We start from the raw sequence: 16,689 nt of genomic DNA, 5'->3' as shown, positions 1-16,689 counted from the left end.
AACAATCATAAACGTTTATGCACCCAATCAAGGTACTACAAACTACATGAGACCAACATTGGCAAAACTTAAGGAAGTAGTTTGGGAGAGAACTGTGGGAGACTTCAATACATCACTCTCTCCTATACATAGATCAACCAGAGAGAGGACCAAAAAGGAGACTAAGAACATAAACAATGTGATAAATGAATTAGACTTAACAGACATATCTGTTAAGGATAGATCATATGCTGGGGCATAAAACAAGCCTCAATAGATTTAAAAAGACTGAAATTATTCAAAGCACCTTCTCTGATCACAGTGGAATACAAGTAGAAGTCAATAACCATCAAAGATCTGGAACACTAACAAACATCTGGAGGTTAAACAACACACTTCTAAACATCAGTGAATCAAAGATGAAATTGCAAGAGAAATTACTAAATATCTAGAGACGAATAAAAATGAGAACACAACATATCAGACCTTATGGGGTGCATCAAAGGCAGTATTGGGAGGGAAATTTATAGCTCTACATGCATACATTAAAAAGCAAAAAAGAGCTAAAATCAAAGAACTAATGGAAAAATTGAAGAGAGAAAATGAACAGCAAACTAAAGCAAGCAGAAGAAAATAGGATTAAAGGAGAAATAAATGATATGGAGAACAAAAAAACAAACCAAAGAGAATAAATAAAAACAAAAGTTCGTTCCTTGGAAAGACCAACAAGATTAACAAGCTCTTAACTAGACTGACAAAGTCAAAAAGAGAGAAGACTCAAATAAACAAAATAATGAGAGGGGACATTACTGTGAATCCCGAAGAAATGTAAATCATAAGAGGATACTATGAGCAACTATATGACAACAAAGTAGATAATTCAGAGGAAATGGATAATTTCTTGGAAACACATGAACAATCTAGACTAACCAGAAGAAAAAGAACACCTCAACAAACCAATCACAAGCAAAGAGAGCCAATCCGTCATCAAAAAGAAGCCCAGGGCCAGATGGTTTCATGGGGGAATTCTACCAAACTTTCCAAAAAGGACTGACACGAACCTTACTTCAACTCTTTCAAAAAATTGAAGAAAATGGAACACTACCTAACTCACTTTATGAAGCCAACACCACTCTAATACCAAAACCAGATAAAGATGCTACAAGAAAGGAAAACTACAGGCCAATCTCCCGAATGAATATAGATACAAAAATTCTCAACAAAATACTTGCAAATCAAATCCAAAGACACATTAAAAAAATCACACACCATAACCAAGTGGGGTTCCTTCCAGGCATGCAAGGGTGGTTCAACATAAGAAAATCAATCAATGTAATACAATGTATTAACAAATCAAAAGGGAAAAATCAAATGATCATCTCAATGAGGCTGATGAATGAAGCATTCAACAGAATTCAGCATCCTTTTTTGACAAAAACACTTCAAAGGGAGGAATTGAAGGAAACTTCCTCAATACGATAAAGGGCATATATGAAAAATGCACAGCCAGCATAGTACTCAATGGTGAAAAACTGAAAGCCTTCCCTCTAAGGTCAGGAGTGAGACATGAATGCCTGCTGTCAACACTATTATTCAACATTGTGCTAGAAGTTCGGCCAGAGCAATCCGGCAAGACAAAGAAGTAAAAGGCATCCAAACTGGAAAGGAAGAAGTAAAACTGTCTTTATTTGCAGATGTTATGATCTTTTATTTGGAAAACCCGGAGAAATTGACAACACAGCTACTTGAGCTAATAAACAAATTTAGCAAGTGGCAGGATGCAAGATTAATGCACATTAAGTCAGTAATGTGCCTATACACTAGAAATGACCTAACTGAAGAGTCACTCAAGGAAAAGATTCCATTCTCAATAGCACCTAAAAAAATCAACTACCTAGGAATAAACTTAACTAAGGATGTAAAAGACCTCTACAAAGAAAATTACATAACTTTACCAAAAGAAATAGAAAGGGACCTAAAGAGATGGAAAAATATTCCGTGTTCATGGATAGGAAGGTTAAACATTATTAAGATGTCAATCCTACCCAAACTGATCTACAGATTCAATGCAATTCCAATCAAATTACTAAAGGGGGTGGTACAAGATGACAGGAAAAGACAGGGGAAAGAGGATTGGAGAATAGTTTAGAAGTGAAGATTATCAGGAAGGATAAAATAACACTGAATGTTAATGGATTAAACTCCCCAATAAAAAGACACAGACTGACAGAATGGATTAAAAAACAGGACGCATCTATACGCTGTCTACAAGAAACTCACCTTAGACACAAGGACAAAAATAGGTTGAAAATGAAAGGTTGGAAAAAGATATTTCATGCAAACAGCAACCAGAAAAAAGCGGGAGTAGCTATATTAATATCAGACAAAGTAGACTTCAAAAGTAAAAGGAAAGAGACAAAGAAGGACACCATATATTAATAAAAGGGTCAATTCATCAAGATAACATAACAATCATAAATACTTATGCACCAAGCCAGAGTGCCCCAAAATTCATGATGCAAACATTGAGAACACTGAAAGGAGTAGATAACTCTACAGTAATAGGTGGAGACTTCAATACACTGCTCTGATCATCTAGACAGAGGATCCACAAGGAAATGGAGATGTTGAATTGTATGAAAAATAAACTAGACTTGACAGGCATTTACAGAACATTGCACCCCACAACAGCAGTACATACGTTTTTCTTAAGTGCTCATGGAACATTCTCTAGGATAGACCACATGCTGCATCACAAAGCAAGTCTCAACAAATTTACAAATATTGATATTATAAAAAACACTATCTCAGATCATAATGGAATGAAGTTGGAAATTAATAACAGGCAGAAGACTGTAAAATTCACAGATATATGGAGACTAAACAACACAACTCTTAGAAAACCAGTGGGTATAGGAAGAAATTACAAGAGAAATTAGTAAACACCTCGAGGCAAGTGACAATGAAAACACAACATATCAAAACTTACGGGATGCAGCAAAGGCAGTGCTGAGAGGGAAATTCATTACCCTAAATGCCAATATTAAAAGAAAAGAAAGAGCAAAAATTGAAGAATTAAATGTCCACCTGGAGGAACTAGAGAAAGAACAGGAAATAAACCCAAAAGCAAACAGAAGGAAAGAAATAACAAAGATTAGAGCAGAAATAAATGAAACTGAGAACAGGGAAAAACTAGAACCAACAAAACCAGAAGCTGGTTCTTCAAGAAAATCAACAAAATTGATGGACCTCTAGCTAGGCTAACAAAAAAAAAAAAAGAAAAAAAAAAAAGAAAAGAAAGAGCAGATGTAAATAAATGCAATCAGAAATGGGAAAGGAAACATAACTATTGACCCTGCAGAAATAAAGGAGATAATATGAAGATACTATGAGCAACTATATGCTAATAAACTGGACAACTTACACAAAATGAACAACTTCCCAGAAAAGCATAAACTACCAACATTGACTTGAGAAGAAATAGATAACCTGAACAAACCAATCACAAGCAAAGAGACTGAGTCAGTATCAAAAAACTCCCCAAAAAGAAAAGCCCAGGACCAGATTCCTTCACATGTGAATTCTACCAAGCATTCAGGAAAGAATACCAATCCTACTCAAACTTTTCAAAAAAAATTGAAAAAGAGGGAAAGCTACCCGACTCATTCTATGAAGCTAACATCACCCTAATACCAAAATCAGACAAAGACACTACAAAAGAAAATTACAGACCAATCTCTTTAATGAATATAGATGCAAAAATCCTCAACAAAATACTCACAAATAGAATACAGCAACATATTAAAAGAATTATACACCACGACCAAGTAGGGTTTATTCCAGGTATGCAAGGCTGGTTCAACACAAGAAAATCAATTAATTTAATACACCACATCAATCAATCAAAGCAAAAGAACCACATGATCATCTCGATCGATGCAGAAAAGGCATTTGACAAAATTCAACACCCTTTCTTGATGAAAAGACTTCAAAGGATAAGAATAAAAGGGAACTTTCTCCATATGATAAAGGCAACATATGAAAAACCCACAGCTAACATCGTACTCAATGGGGAGAGACTGAAAGCTTTCCCTCTAAGATCAGGAACAAGACAGGGATGCCCACTGTCACCATTGTTATTGAACACTGTGCTCGAAGTTCTAGCTAGAGCAGTCAGGCAAGAACAAGAAATAAAAGGCATCCAAATTGGAGAGGAAGAAGTAAAACTTTCACTGTTTGCAGACGACATGATTCTATATGTAGAAAATCCAAAAAAATCTATAGCCAAGCTATTAGAACTAATCAATGAATACAGCAAAGTGGCAGGCTACAAGAACAATACACAAAAATCTGCAGTGTTCTTATACACAAGTAATGTGCAACATGAGGAAGAAATCAAGGAAAAAAATCCATTTGCAATAGCAACCAAAAGAATCAAGTATTTAGGAAGAAACTTAACGAAGGACACAAAAGACCTATACAAAGAAAACTAAGAAACTGCTAAAAGAAATCAAACAGGACCTAAAAAATGGAAGACTGTACTGTGTTCAGGGATTGGAAGACTGAATATAATTAAGACATCAACTCTACCTAAAGTGAATTATAGATTCAATGCAGCTGTATCGTTGATTCCTCAGGGTTTCCCAGATGTAAGATCATGTCGTCTGCAAATAATGACAGTTTTACTTCATCCTTTCCAATATGGATGCCTTATATTTCTTTGTCTTGCCAGACTGCCCTGGCTAGCACTTCTAGCACAATGTTGAATAACAGTGATGACAGCAGGCATCCTTGTCTTGTTCCTGATCTCAGAGGGAAGGCTTTCAGTCTCTCACCATTGAGAACTATGCTGGCTGTGGGTTTTTCATATATGCTTTTTCTCATATTGAGGAAGTTTCCTTCAATTCCTACCTTCTGAAGCGTTGTTATCAAAAAGGGATGTTGGATTTTCTGAAATGCTTTTTTAGCATCTATTGAGATGATCATATAATTTTTCTCTCTTGATTTGTTAATGTGCTGTAATATACTGATTGATTTTCTTATGTTGAACCATCCTTGCATGCCTGGAATAAACCCCACTTGGTCATGGTGTATTTTTTTAATGTGTCTTTGGATTCGATTTGCAAGTATTTTGTTGAGAATTTTTACACCTATATTCATTAGGGAGACTGGCCTGTAGCTTTCCTTTTTTGCAGCATCTCTGCCTGGTTTTGGTATTAGATTGATGTTAGCTTCACAAAATGTGTTAGGTAGTTTTCCATTTTCTTCGATGTTTTGAAAGAGTTTAGGTAAGACTGGTATCAGTTCTTTTTGGAAAGTTTGGTAGAATTCCCCTGTGAAGCCATCTGGCCCTGGGCATTTATTTGTGGGAAGATTTTTGATGACTGATTGGATCTCTTTGCTTGCGACTGGTTGGTTGAGGTCTTCTATTTCTTCTCTGGTCAGTCTAGGTTGTTCATATGTTTCCAGGAAACTGTCCATTTCCTCTACATTATCAAGTTTGTTGGCACACAGTTGTTCATAGTATCCTCTTATAATTTTTTTTAATTTCTTTGGGAGCCACAGTAATGTTACCTTTCTCATTCATTATTTTGTTTATATGGGTCTTCTCTCTTTTTGATTTTGTCAGTCTAGCTAGGGGCTTGTCAATCTTGTTGATCTTCTTAAAGAACAAACTTTTGGTGTTATTTATTCTCTCTATTGTTTTTTGGTTCTCTATGTCATTTACTCCTGCTTTAATCCTTGTTATTTCTTTTCTTCTACTTGGTTTAGGACTGGTTTGCTGTTCATTTTCTAGCTTCTTCAGTTGCTCCATTAGTTCTTGGATTTTAGCTCTTTCTTCCTTTTTAATGTATGTATTTAGTGCTATAAATTTCCCCCTCAATATTGCTCTTGCTGCATCCATAGGTTTTGATACGTTGTGTTCTCATTTTCATTCCTGTCTATATATTTAGCAATTTCTCTTAGTATTTCTTGTTTAACCAACTGATTGTTTAGAAGTGTCTTGTTTACCTCCAGGTATTTGTGAACTTTCTAAGTCTCTGATGGTTATTAACTTCTAATTGTATTCCATTGTGGTCAGAGAATGTGCTTTGAATAATTTCAATTTTTTTAAATTTATTGAGGCTTGCTTTATGTCCCAGCATATGATCTATCTGGGAGAAAGTTCCGTGAACACTAGAGAAGAATGTGCATCCTGGTGATTTGGGATGTAATGTTCTATATATGTCTGTTAAATTGAATTCATTTATCAGATTGTTTAGGTTTTCAATTTCCTTATTGGTCTTCTGTCTGGCTGATCTATCTATAGGAGAGAGTGATGTGTTGAACTCTCCCACAATTATTGTGGAAACATCAATTGCTTCCTTTACTTTTGCCAGTGTTTGTCTCATGTATTTTGTGGCACCCTGATTGGGTGCATAAACATTCATGATTGTTATTTCTTCTTGGTGAATTGCCCCTTTTATTAGTATGTAGTGGCCTTCTTTGTCTCTGATAACATCTTTGCATTTAAAGTCTATTTTTCCTGAGATTAATGTTGCTACTCCTGCTTTCTTTTGGCTGTAGCTTGCATGAAATATTTTTTTCCATCCTTTCACTCTCAATTTGTGTCCCCGTGTATAAGATGAGTCTCTTGAATGCAACATATTGATGGTTCATTTTTTTTTAATCCATTCTGCCAATCTATGTCTTTTAATTGGGGAGTTTAATCCATTTGCATTGTGTTATTACTGTGAAGGCATTTCTTGAATCAGCCATCCTATCCTTTGGTTTATGTTTGTCAGATGTATATTTTTCCCTTTCTTTCTTAACGTCCTTTAACGTAACCATACTGACTCTCTTTAGTACTGAACCTTTCTCCATATCTCTCTCTCCTTTCTTTGTTTCTCTGTCAGTAGGGCTCCCTTTAGTATCTCAAGTAGGGCAGGTCTCTTATTAGTAAATTCTCTCAGCATTTGTTTGTGAAAAATTAAAGCTCTCCATCAAATTTGAAGGAGAGCTTTGCTGGATAAAGAATTCCTGGTTGGAAATTTTTCTCTCTCAGAATTTTAAATATGTCATGCTACTGCCTTCTTGCCTCCATGGTGGCTGCTGAGGAGTCACTACTTAGTCTTATGTTGTTTCCTTTGGAAGTGGTGAATTTCTTTTCTCTTGCTGCTTTCAGAACTTGCTCCTTCTCTTCACTATTTGACAATCTGATCAGAATATGTCTCAGAGTGGGTTTATTTGGATTTATTCTACTTGGAGTTCACTGGCATCTATGATTTGTGTATTTATGGTGTTTAGAAGATTTGGGAAGTTTTTCCCAACAATTTGTTTGAATACTCTTCCTAGACGTTTATCCTTCTCTTCCCCTTTTGGAAAACAAATGAGTCTTATCTTTGGACATTTTAAATTATCTATCATAACCCTGAGGTCCATTTTGATTTTTTGATTTTTTTCCCCATTCTTTCTTTTGTTCTTTCACTTTCCATTCTGTAGTCCTCGAGGTCACTGATTCGCATCCAGCTTCCTCTAGTCTTGTACTATGAGTATCCAGAAACTTTTTAATTTGATCGACAGTTTCTTTCACCTCCATAAGATTGTCTATTTTTTTTATTTACTCTTGAGATTTCTTCTTTATGCTCTTCTAGGGTCTTCTTCATGTCCTTTATATCCTGTGTCATGCTCTCATTGTTTGTCTTTAGTTCTTTGATTAACTGCTCCAAGTACCGTGTCTCCTCTAATCTTCTGATTTGGGTGTTTGGGTTTGGGTTATCCATATCGTTTGGTTTTCTCATATGCTTTAAAATTTTCTGTTGTTTATTAGCTACTAGAGCTAATAAACAAATTTAGCAAAGTAGCGGGATATAAGATTAATGCACATAAGTCAGGAATGTTTCTATATGCTAGAAATGAACAAAGTGAAGAGACACTCAAGAAAAAGATACCATTTCCAATAGCAACTAAAAAAATCAAGTACCTAGGAATAAACTTAAGCAAATGTGCAAAAGACCTATACAAAGGAAACTACATAATTCTACTAAAAGAAATAGAAAGGGACCTTAAAAGACGGAGAAACATTCCATGTTCAAGGATAGGAAGGCTAAATGTCATTAGGATGTAAAGTCTACCCAAACTCATCTACAGAGTCAATGCAATCTCAGTCAAAATTCCAACAACCTACTTTGCAGACTTGGAAAAGCCAGTTATCAAATTTATTTGGAAAGGGAAGATGCCTTGAATTACTAAAAACACTCTAAAAATAAAAACGAAGTGGAAGGACTTACACTCCCTGACTCTGAAGCTTATTATAAAGCCACAGTAGTCAAAACAGCATGGTACTGGCACAAAGATAGACATATTGATCAATGGAATCGAATTGAGAATTCGGAGATAGACCCCCAGATATATGGCTGACTGATCTTTGATAAGACCCTCAAAGCCACTGAACTGGGACATAACAGTCTTTTCAAAAAATGGAGCTGGGAGAGATGGATATCCATATCCAAAAGAATGAAAGAGGATCCCGACCTCACATCCTACACAAAAATTAACTCAAAGTGGATCAAAGATCTCACTATAAGACAGTACCATAAAACTCCTAGAAGAGAATGTAGGGAATCATATTCAAGACCTTGTATTAGGCGGCCACTTCCTAGACTTTACACCCAAAGCACAAGCAACAAAAGAAAAAATAGTTAAATGGGAACTCCTCAAGCTTAGAAGTTTCTGTACCTCAAGGGAATCTGTCAAGAGGGTGACGAGGCAGCCAACTCAGTGGGAAAAATTTTTGGAAACCATGTATCTGACAAAAGACAGATATTCTGCATGTATAAAGAAATCCTACAACTCAATGACAATAGTACAGACAGCCCAATTATAAAACGGGCAAAAGATATGAAAAGACAGTTCTCTGAAGAGGAAATACATATGGCCAAGAATCACATGAAAAAATGTCCAGCTTCACTAGCTATTAAGAGAGATTCAAATTAAGACCACAACAAGATACCATCTCACACCAATTAGAATGGCTGTCATTAAACAAACAGGAAACTACAAATGCTGGAGAGGATGTGGAGAAATTGGAACTCTTATTCATTGTTGGTGGTACTGTATAATGGTACAGCCACTCTGGAAGTCAGTCTGGCAGTTCCTTAGAAAACTAGATATTGAGTTATTCTTCAATCCAGCAATTGCACTTCTCGGTATATACCCAGAATATCTGAAAGCAGTGACACAAACAGATATCTGCATGTCAATGTTCACAGCAGCATTATTCACAATTGCCAAGAGATGGAAACAATCCAAATGTCCTTCAACAGATGAGTGGATAAATAAAATGTGGTACATACACATGATGGAATACTACGCAGCAGTAAAAAGGAACAATGGCATGAAACATATGACAACATGGATGAACCTTGAAGACATAATGCTAAGTGAAATAAGCCAGGCACAAAAAGATAAATATTATAAGCTACCACTAATGTGAACATTGACAAATGTAAAATAAATGGTTTATAATGTAGATTCAATGCAATACCAATTAAAATCCCAACAACTTACTTCGCAGAAATAGAAAAACCAATAACCAAATTTATTTTGAAGGGCAAGGTGCCTCGAATAGCCAAAAAACCTTGAGAAAGAGGAATGAAGTGGGAGGTCTCACACCACCTGACTTTGAAGCATATTACAAAGTTACAGTTCTCAAAACAGCATGGTACTGGCGTAAGGACAGAGATACCAACGAGTGGAATCGAATTGAGTGATCAGAAATAGGCTATGGCATCTACAGACAACTGATCTTTGATAAAGCAGTCAAGCCAAAGCAATTGGGACAGAGGAGCCTCATCAATAAATGGTGTTTGGAGAACTGGATATCCATTTCCAAAAGAATGAAAGAGGACTCCTACCTCACACCTTATACAAAGATTAACTCCAAGTGGATCAAAGACCTAAGCATAAGTGCTAAGACCATAAAACTGTTAGAAGAAAACATAGGGTAATATCTTCAAGATCTTGTGATAGGAAGTCATTTCCTAGAGCTTACACCCAAAGCGCAAGCAACCAAAGAACAAATAGACAAATGGAATCTCCTCAAAATCAAACAGTTTTGTACATCAAAGGACTTTGTTAAAAAAAGTAAAAAGGCAGCCTACAAAATGGGAGACAATATTTGGAAACCACATATCAGATAAGGGTTTAATATCCCTAATATATAAAGCAATCCTACAACTCAACAACAGAAAGACAAATATCCCAATTCAAAAATGGGCAAAAGACATGAACAGACACTCTTCTGAAGAGGAAATACAAATGGCTCAAAAACATATGAAAAAATGTTCAACTTCACTGGCTATTAGGGAAATGCAAATCAAAACCACAATGAGATATCATCTCACACCTACCAGAATGGCCATTATCCAAAAAACAGAAAATTACAAGTGCTGGAGAGTGGAGAAAGAGGCACACTTATCCACTGCTGGTGGGAATGTAGAATGGTGCAACCACTCTGGAACACAGTGTGGAGGTTCCTCGTGAAGCTAAGTATAGATCTGCCATATGACACAGCTATTCCATTGCTAGGTATATATCAAAGGACTGAAAGTTAAGACACAAATGGACATCTGTAAACCAATGTTTACTGAGGCATTATTCATGATTCCCAAGAGTTGGAAGTAGCCCAAATGTCCATCAATGGACGAGTGGATAAACAAACTGTGGTATATACGGAATAGTATGCAGCTGTAAGACAGAACAAAGACGTGGAACATATAATAACATGGATGAACCTTGAGGACATTATGTTGAGTGAAGTTAGCCAGAAACAAAAGGACAAATACTGTATGGTCTCTCTAATATGAAATAACATTAACGAGCAAACTTTGAGAGTTAAAAGCTGATAACAAAGGCTACCAGGAGATAGAAAGAGGGTAGAGATCAGGCATTTGATGCTGAAGGATTATAGAATGTTCAGCGGGATTGATTGTATAGATCCAGAAATAGATAGCATAATACTGTGTGATGGTAGCACAATATTGTAAGTGCAGTGAACAAACATGTCTGTGAGTAAGGCTGAAAGAGGAGGGATAGGGGCATGTATGACACCAGAGGTAATGATAGATGATGAAGACTAGCACTGTATAACCTGGCAAAGGCTGGAGTGGCCAATGACTGGTACTAAATGTACAAATATAAAAATGTTCTCACATATGGGAGAACAAATGAATGTCAACCATGCAAAGTGTTGAAAAGGGGATAGTATTTGGGAAAAAAACATAATCAAAGCAAACTGGAGTCTATAGTCAACAGTAACATTGTAATATGCTTCCATTAAATGTAAGAAAGGCAATATATCAAAGTTAAACGTGTATGAGAGGGGGATATAATGGAGGGATATGGGATTCTTGGTAGTAGTGCTGTTTTCTGTCCTTATTAATATACTGTATTATATGACACTTTATTCTTCTTTTTATTATTATCTTTATTATTCACCCAAAAAAAAAAAAAACTTTTTCATAGTAATCAATATGTTCAAGTGCTGACTGTGGTGATACATGTACAACTATATGATGATACTGTGAACAACCAATTGTACACTGTGGATAATTGTATGTTATGTGAATATATCTCTATAAAATTGTAGGAAAAAATGTAAATAGGGGTAAAAGTGCTGGAAAAAACATGGAGAGAGGGATGTAACTATTTACTGTTGATGAGGAGGCAGAATGGTATAGCTTTTCTGGAGGTCACTGCAGTGGTTCCACAAGAAGCTAAGTATGTAGGAGCCATAAGGTCCTGCAACCTCATTATGGGATATGTACTTGGAAGTTCTGAGAGCAGAGAAATGAAGGGACATTTGCACATTGGTGTTTATGGAGGCAGTATTCATGATTTACAGTGGGTGGAGGTGGCCTAAGGGAACACTGACTGAGGAACAGAATGGTGAACTGTAGTGTATGCATACAATGGAATACTGAGCAACTACAAGAAGGAGTGTAATTGCGAGACACCCAAGGAGGTGAATGGATCCTGTACACAGCATTTTGAGTGAAGTACGCCAGAAACAAAGGCAAACACTATAATGCCTCACCAATATGGACTAACTACAATGCATCAACTCAGAATTGAATATTAGAGCACAGCCTAACAGGGAAATGATTACTGTAATGGTCCCTAGCTTATAAGATCTTACAGCAGTCAAATCTATTCCTGAATTGTAATGGCTATCTCCAAACTCTGAGATGTTGATCCCTTGGTGAATAACCTGATTGGTCTCTGGAACACTGGATATCTCTGTGACACCTGAAACTCAAGAGCAGAGCTCAGCAGATATGAATGTCAGTATTAATGCATACAGCAACTGGTAAAAAAAAAAAAAAAAGCTGAAAAATAGTCCAGGCTTCAATTAGAGATATGAATGAAGTAGATCTGGTTAAGAGGAGGGCAAATCAGGCCAAAGGGTTAAGGTTGAAACTGACTGTGTTAAAACTTCAACTTCCACATGAGACCAAGGGAAGAAATGTTTATTTGGTGTAGGATCTATACTTTATAAACAATATAACTACTACAGTCAGTCTGTTCAAACACCACAATTACATGGAACTTCGAATAGGAAATGAGATATGGTAGGTATGTATAGGTTAGAGTGAAATAGCAACACATCCCAAAGTAATTTGGGTGGAGAATAAAAATATATATTCGGGGACCTCCGGGGGGGATGCAGGAGGATATGGAGGCGTTGGACTTCCTCACCTGGATTACTGCTGCTGTTCTCACAAACACTGGGGAATGATGGCTTGACATGATGAGTCCTCTGTCTTGGGGCTTGCCCCTATGAAGCTTGTTACTGCAAAGGAGAGGCTAAACCTGCTTATAATTGTGCCTAAGAGTCTCCCCCTGAGTGCCTCTTTGTTGCTCAGATGTGGCCCTCTCTCTCTAACTAAGCCACCGTGGCAGGTGATCTCACTGCCCTCCCCCCTACATGAGACCTGACTCCCAGTGGTGTAAATCTCCCTGGCAAAGCAGGATATGACTCCTGGGGATGAATCTGGGCCTGGCATCGTGAGATTGAGAACACCTTTTTGACCAAAAGGGGGATGCAAAATGAAACAAAATTAAGTTTCAGTGGCTGAGAGATTTCAAATGGAGTCGAGAGGTCACTCTGGTGGACACTGTTACGTACTGTACAGATAATACTTTTAAAGTTTTAATGTATTGGAATAGCTAGAAGTAAATACCTGAAACTACCAAATCCAACCCAGTAGCCTTGACTCTTGAAGACGATTATATAACAATGTAGATTACAAGGGGTGATAGTGTGATTGTGTAAACCTTGTGGATCACACTCCCTTTATCCAGTGTATGGATGGATGGGGACAAAAACTCAATGCAAAATAGGGTGGAATGGGGGGGATGGTGTGGGTGTTCTTTTTTATTTTTACTTTTTATTCTTATTCTGATTCTTTCTGGTGTAAGGAAAATGTTCAATAATAGATTGGGGTGATGAATGCACAACTATATGATGGTACTGTGAGCAGTTGATTGTACACTATGGATGATTATATGGTATGTGAATATATTTCAAAACTGAATTTTTAAAAAAAAGGCAAAAAAAAATCTAGTAGAAAATAAAAACACATAAACAGATCACGAATGAACAGAATGTTGTGGAAGCAGAGAGAAGGGAAAAATTAACTAAGAAAACAAAGATAGAGTTCACTAAGGAGGTGACATCCAAGTTAAACTTTGAAAATTGATTGAGTTTGCTAGGCAGAGAGGAAGATGGGAGAGGGGATGCCATTCCAACAGAAAGGAACAATGCAAAAGCACAGGACTGAGTAAGACCACAGTTTGGAAACTGAATTCTGGGTGACTGGAGGGGACTAAAAGTTGATACATCTAGAAGAGTTACTGTTGAGCCCAGATTATGAAAGATCTTTGTACACCACACTAAGGAATTTGGTCTTTTATCTTGCAGGCAGTCAAGACTCAGATTTTAAGAAGTAAAACCTTAAACATTTTTTAAGAGGATGACTGAGGACCATGTAAGGAACTAGAAGACTTATTTAACGGAGCTTTTCAAATAATCTAGACAAATGATTTTCAAACTGTGATCGGGTTGCAACAATTTTATAAACAACCAATAAAAAAGTGCTTTTGCTTATTTAAAAAGAATAAATGTTTACCGTCGTCTTTTGAAGGGTGACTTTGGCATATCTGCTGTAGGGATCATCTGCTCTCCTGGCCTTACCCACATTATAGGCCCATCATCACTCTGGGACCTACACTGGAGTCGGAGGCTGGAAAGTGTACCCCAGGGCAAAGTCATCTAGAAATCAGATGAATGAGTCACATTTAAAAAAAAAATTTTTTTCTAAATATTTACAAAAGTTACCCTGTGTCCCCCATCCCACCCCCCAAAAAAAGTTCTAGGAAGCTTTGTGTATGTATAAAGAAATACATGCTCTATTACACAGTGATTTATTGAGTTTAAATGCTTCCTATCAATAATTTTCTACACATTTCTATTCAAAGCGCCAGATAAAACCTTAATAGGCAAGGTTAATTTTAACATTCTTTAATGGAAACTTGTCCTCATAAGTAATGATCAGAACTTAAATAATCTGAATTGATACCTACTTTCAGAAATGGTGATTCCTCTAACATATCAAGGAACTCTGGGAAATAATCACCAACTTCTTCATCTACAGCTCCAACAAGACTTATCTGCCGCATAGGACCTGCTCGGTAGGTGCCACAACAGTATGTCCTGTTGACCTAAAAAAAACCAAAGAGGAGGCGAAAAAGGACTGAAGTACAATATAATATAATTAAAGAGTTAAAATAGGGTATTATTACCAATGCTGCTATTTCTTCTACATACTAAGACCTCAACCATGAGCACCTTGGATAAAGTCAATGGTTACAGCAAGGATCCCAAGCATACTGACAAATACATTGATACAACATGTGCCACAAACAGAAATTTCAAAAAGTAACTTAGCCTATAGTCCTACACCTCAAATAAATACTGAAGACATTAAGATAAACTTAAATTTCTGACGGTTTTTAAACTTTGTAAATACTCTAAAGTGATCTTTATTTAGGAAAAAAAGTCTGACTAAACAGTTAAATTGGCAGGGCAGAGAAAAAAAACAAGATCACGGTCAGATTACTCTTCCATATTCATTTTGTCACTCAAGCTTGAAAACCTTCACATCAGGCCAGATACCAGGCTGAAATATTTAAAGGCCATCAATCAACTGGCCCCACAATCAAACCCAATCTTCTATTAGTTCCATGTAATATTAGTTTCATGTAATATCTTCCACCCTAGACAGGCTAATCTTCTTCTCTCTGCCCAACTTATGCCAAAGTTACTTCTACCTCTAATGATTTTTCTCTTGAAGCTACCCTACCTGGAATATTCCCTTTTCTGTCAATCTGTATCTTATCCATCTTTCAAAGATCAATTCAAGACTTCTTTTCTTCTAGAAGCCTTCCATGAGCTTTCCCTTTTCTGATGTCTAATGTTACCTGACAGCACACATTTATCTATGAATTTAGGGTACAGCCTATACAAATTTGCAGCCCATCTTATCTAGTATTCAAATGGAATCTACCAATTGATTCCATACAATCTGATATATTATTTCTCTAGTCATTTCATTTATGTTATTATTTTATACTCCTACCTCCATTTTAGAATGAGTATTTCTCAAGGGTAGAATTTACAATTTACTTGGCCTGCTAATTTTGAAATTATGCAACTCTTAGTGCATCATTAATTTGAAGAAATTCATATTGCTTTACATTCTGCACACAAAGTGGGAATGAATTAATATTTCTTATATTACATTACTCCCAGTTTACCTAATTCAAATATCATTAAATTCAATGGCACTGAACTTAAAGACAACTTAAAATGCAAATACCAAAAGCTGGAGTGACGGATGTTGGTGATAATAGCGTAATATTGTAAATGTAATTAATACTACTGAATTGAATACTTGAAAGGGGTTATAATAGGAAATTTAGAGTTGTATGTAAGTTACTATAATAAAAAGTCAATAAAAATGCAAGTACCTAGAATAATTAATATGTGACATGAATAAGTATAAAACATCCTCTCCTATTTGGAAAGAGAAATAAAAGGGAGAGGGAGACAATAAGAGTAGGGAAAAAAGAGGGTGAGCTATGACAATGAAAGATAAACTTGGATGACCTCATGTTTTAGTTTCCTAACTGCTAAAAGAAATACCATACAATGAGATGGTTTAAACAATGGGAATTTATTGGCTCATGTTTCCAGAGGCCAGACGACTTGCTTGCTCCTAGGGTAGATATCTTCTGGCTGGCAATCTTTGGGGTTCCCTGGCTTTTCCGTCACATGGCAATGCACAAGGAAGCATCTTCTCCATTCTCTTCTGGGTTCCACTGACTTGCGGTTTCTTGCTCTTCCCATGGCTTCTCTCTCTGTCTGACTTTTATTCAGCTTACAAAGGACTCCAGTAATCTGGATTAAAGCCCCACCTGATTCAGATGGGCCACACGTTAACTGAAGTAACATCCTGAAGACACCTTATTTACAGTAGGGCCACAGCTACCAGAATGCAGACCAAGACCAAGAACATGTCCAAACTGGGGTACACAATTCAACCCACCACAGTCTGCCTTCTGGACCCCAAAAAGACATGTTCTTCCCAAATGCAAAATACACTTGAC

The 16,689-nt window shown here is 36.5% G+C and overlaps 1 protein-coding gene across 1 annotated transcript in view; it reads right to left on the bottom strand.

The window, feature by feature from the left end:
• The window catches only part of RSBN1 (round spermatid basic protein 1), a 51,921-nt gene that overhangs the window by 15,541 nt on the left and 19,691 nt on the right, over positions 1-16,689 (bottom strand). Inside the window, 2 exon segments of the mRNA XM_037826331.1 lie at positions 14,151-14,293; positions 14,605-14,742. Of these exon segments, the coding sequence (XP_037682259.1) occupies positions 14,151-14,293; positions 14,605-14,742 (281 nt within the window).

The sequence above is a fragment of the Choloepus didactylus genome, chromosome 2 (assembly GCF_015220235.1).
Source record: "Choloepus didactylus isolate mChoDid1 chromosome 2, mChoDid1.pri, whole genome shotgun sequence".
Lineage (NCBI taxonomy): Eukaryota > Metazoa > Chordata > Mammalia > Pilosa > Megalonychidae > Choloepus > Choloepus didactylus.
Note: the sequence above shows the minus strand (reverse complement) of the source record. Positions and strands in the feature narration are given on the sequence as shown.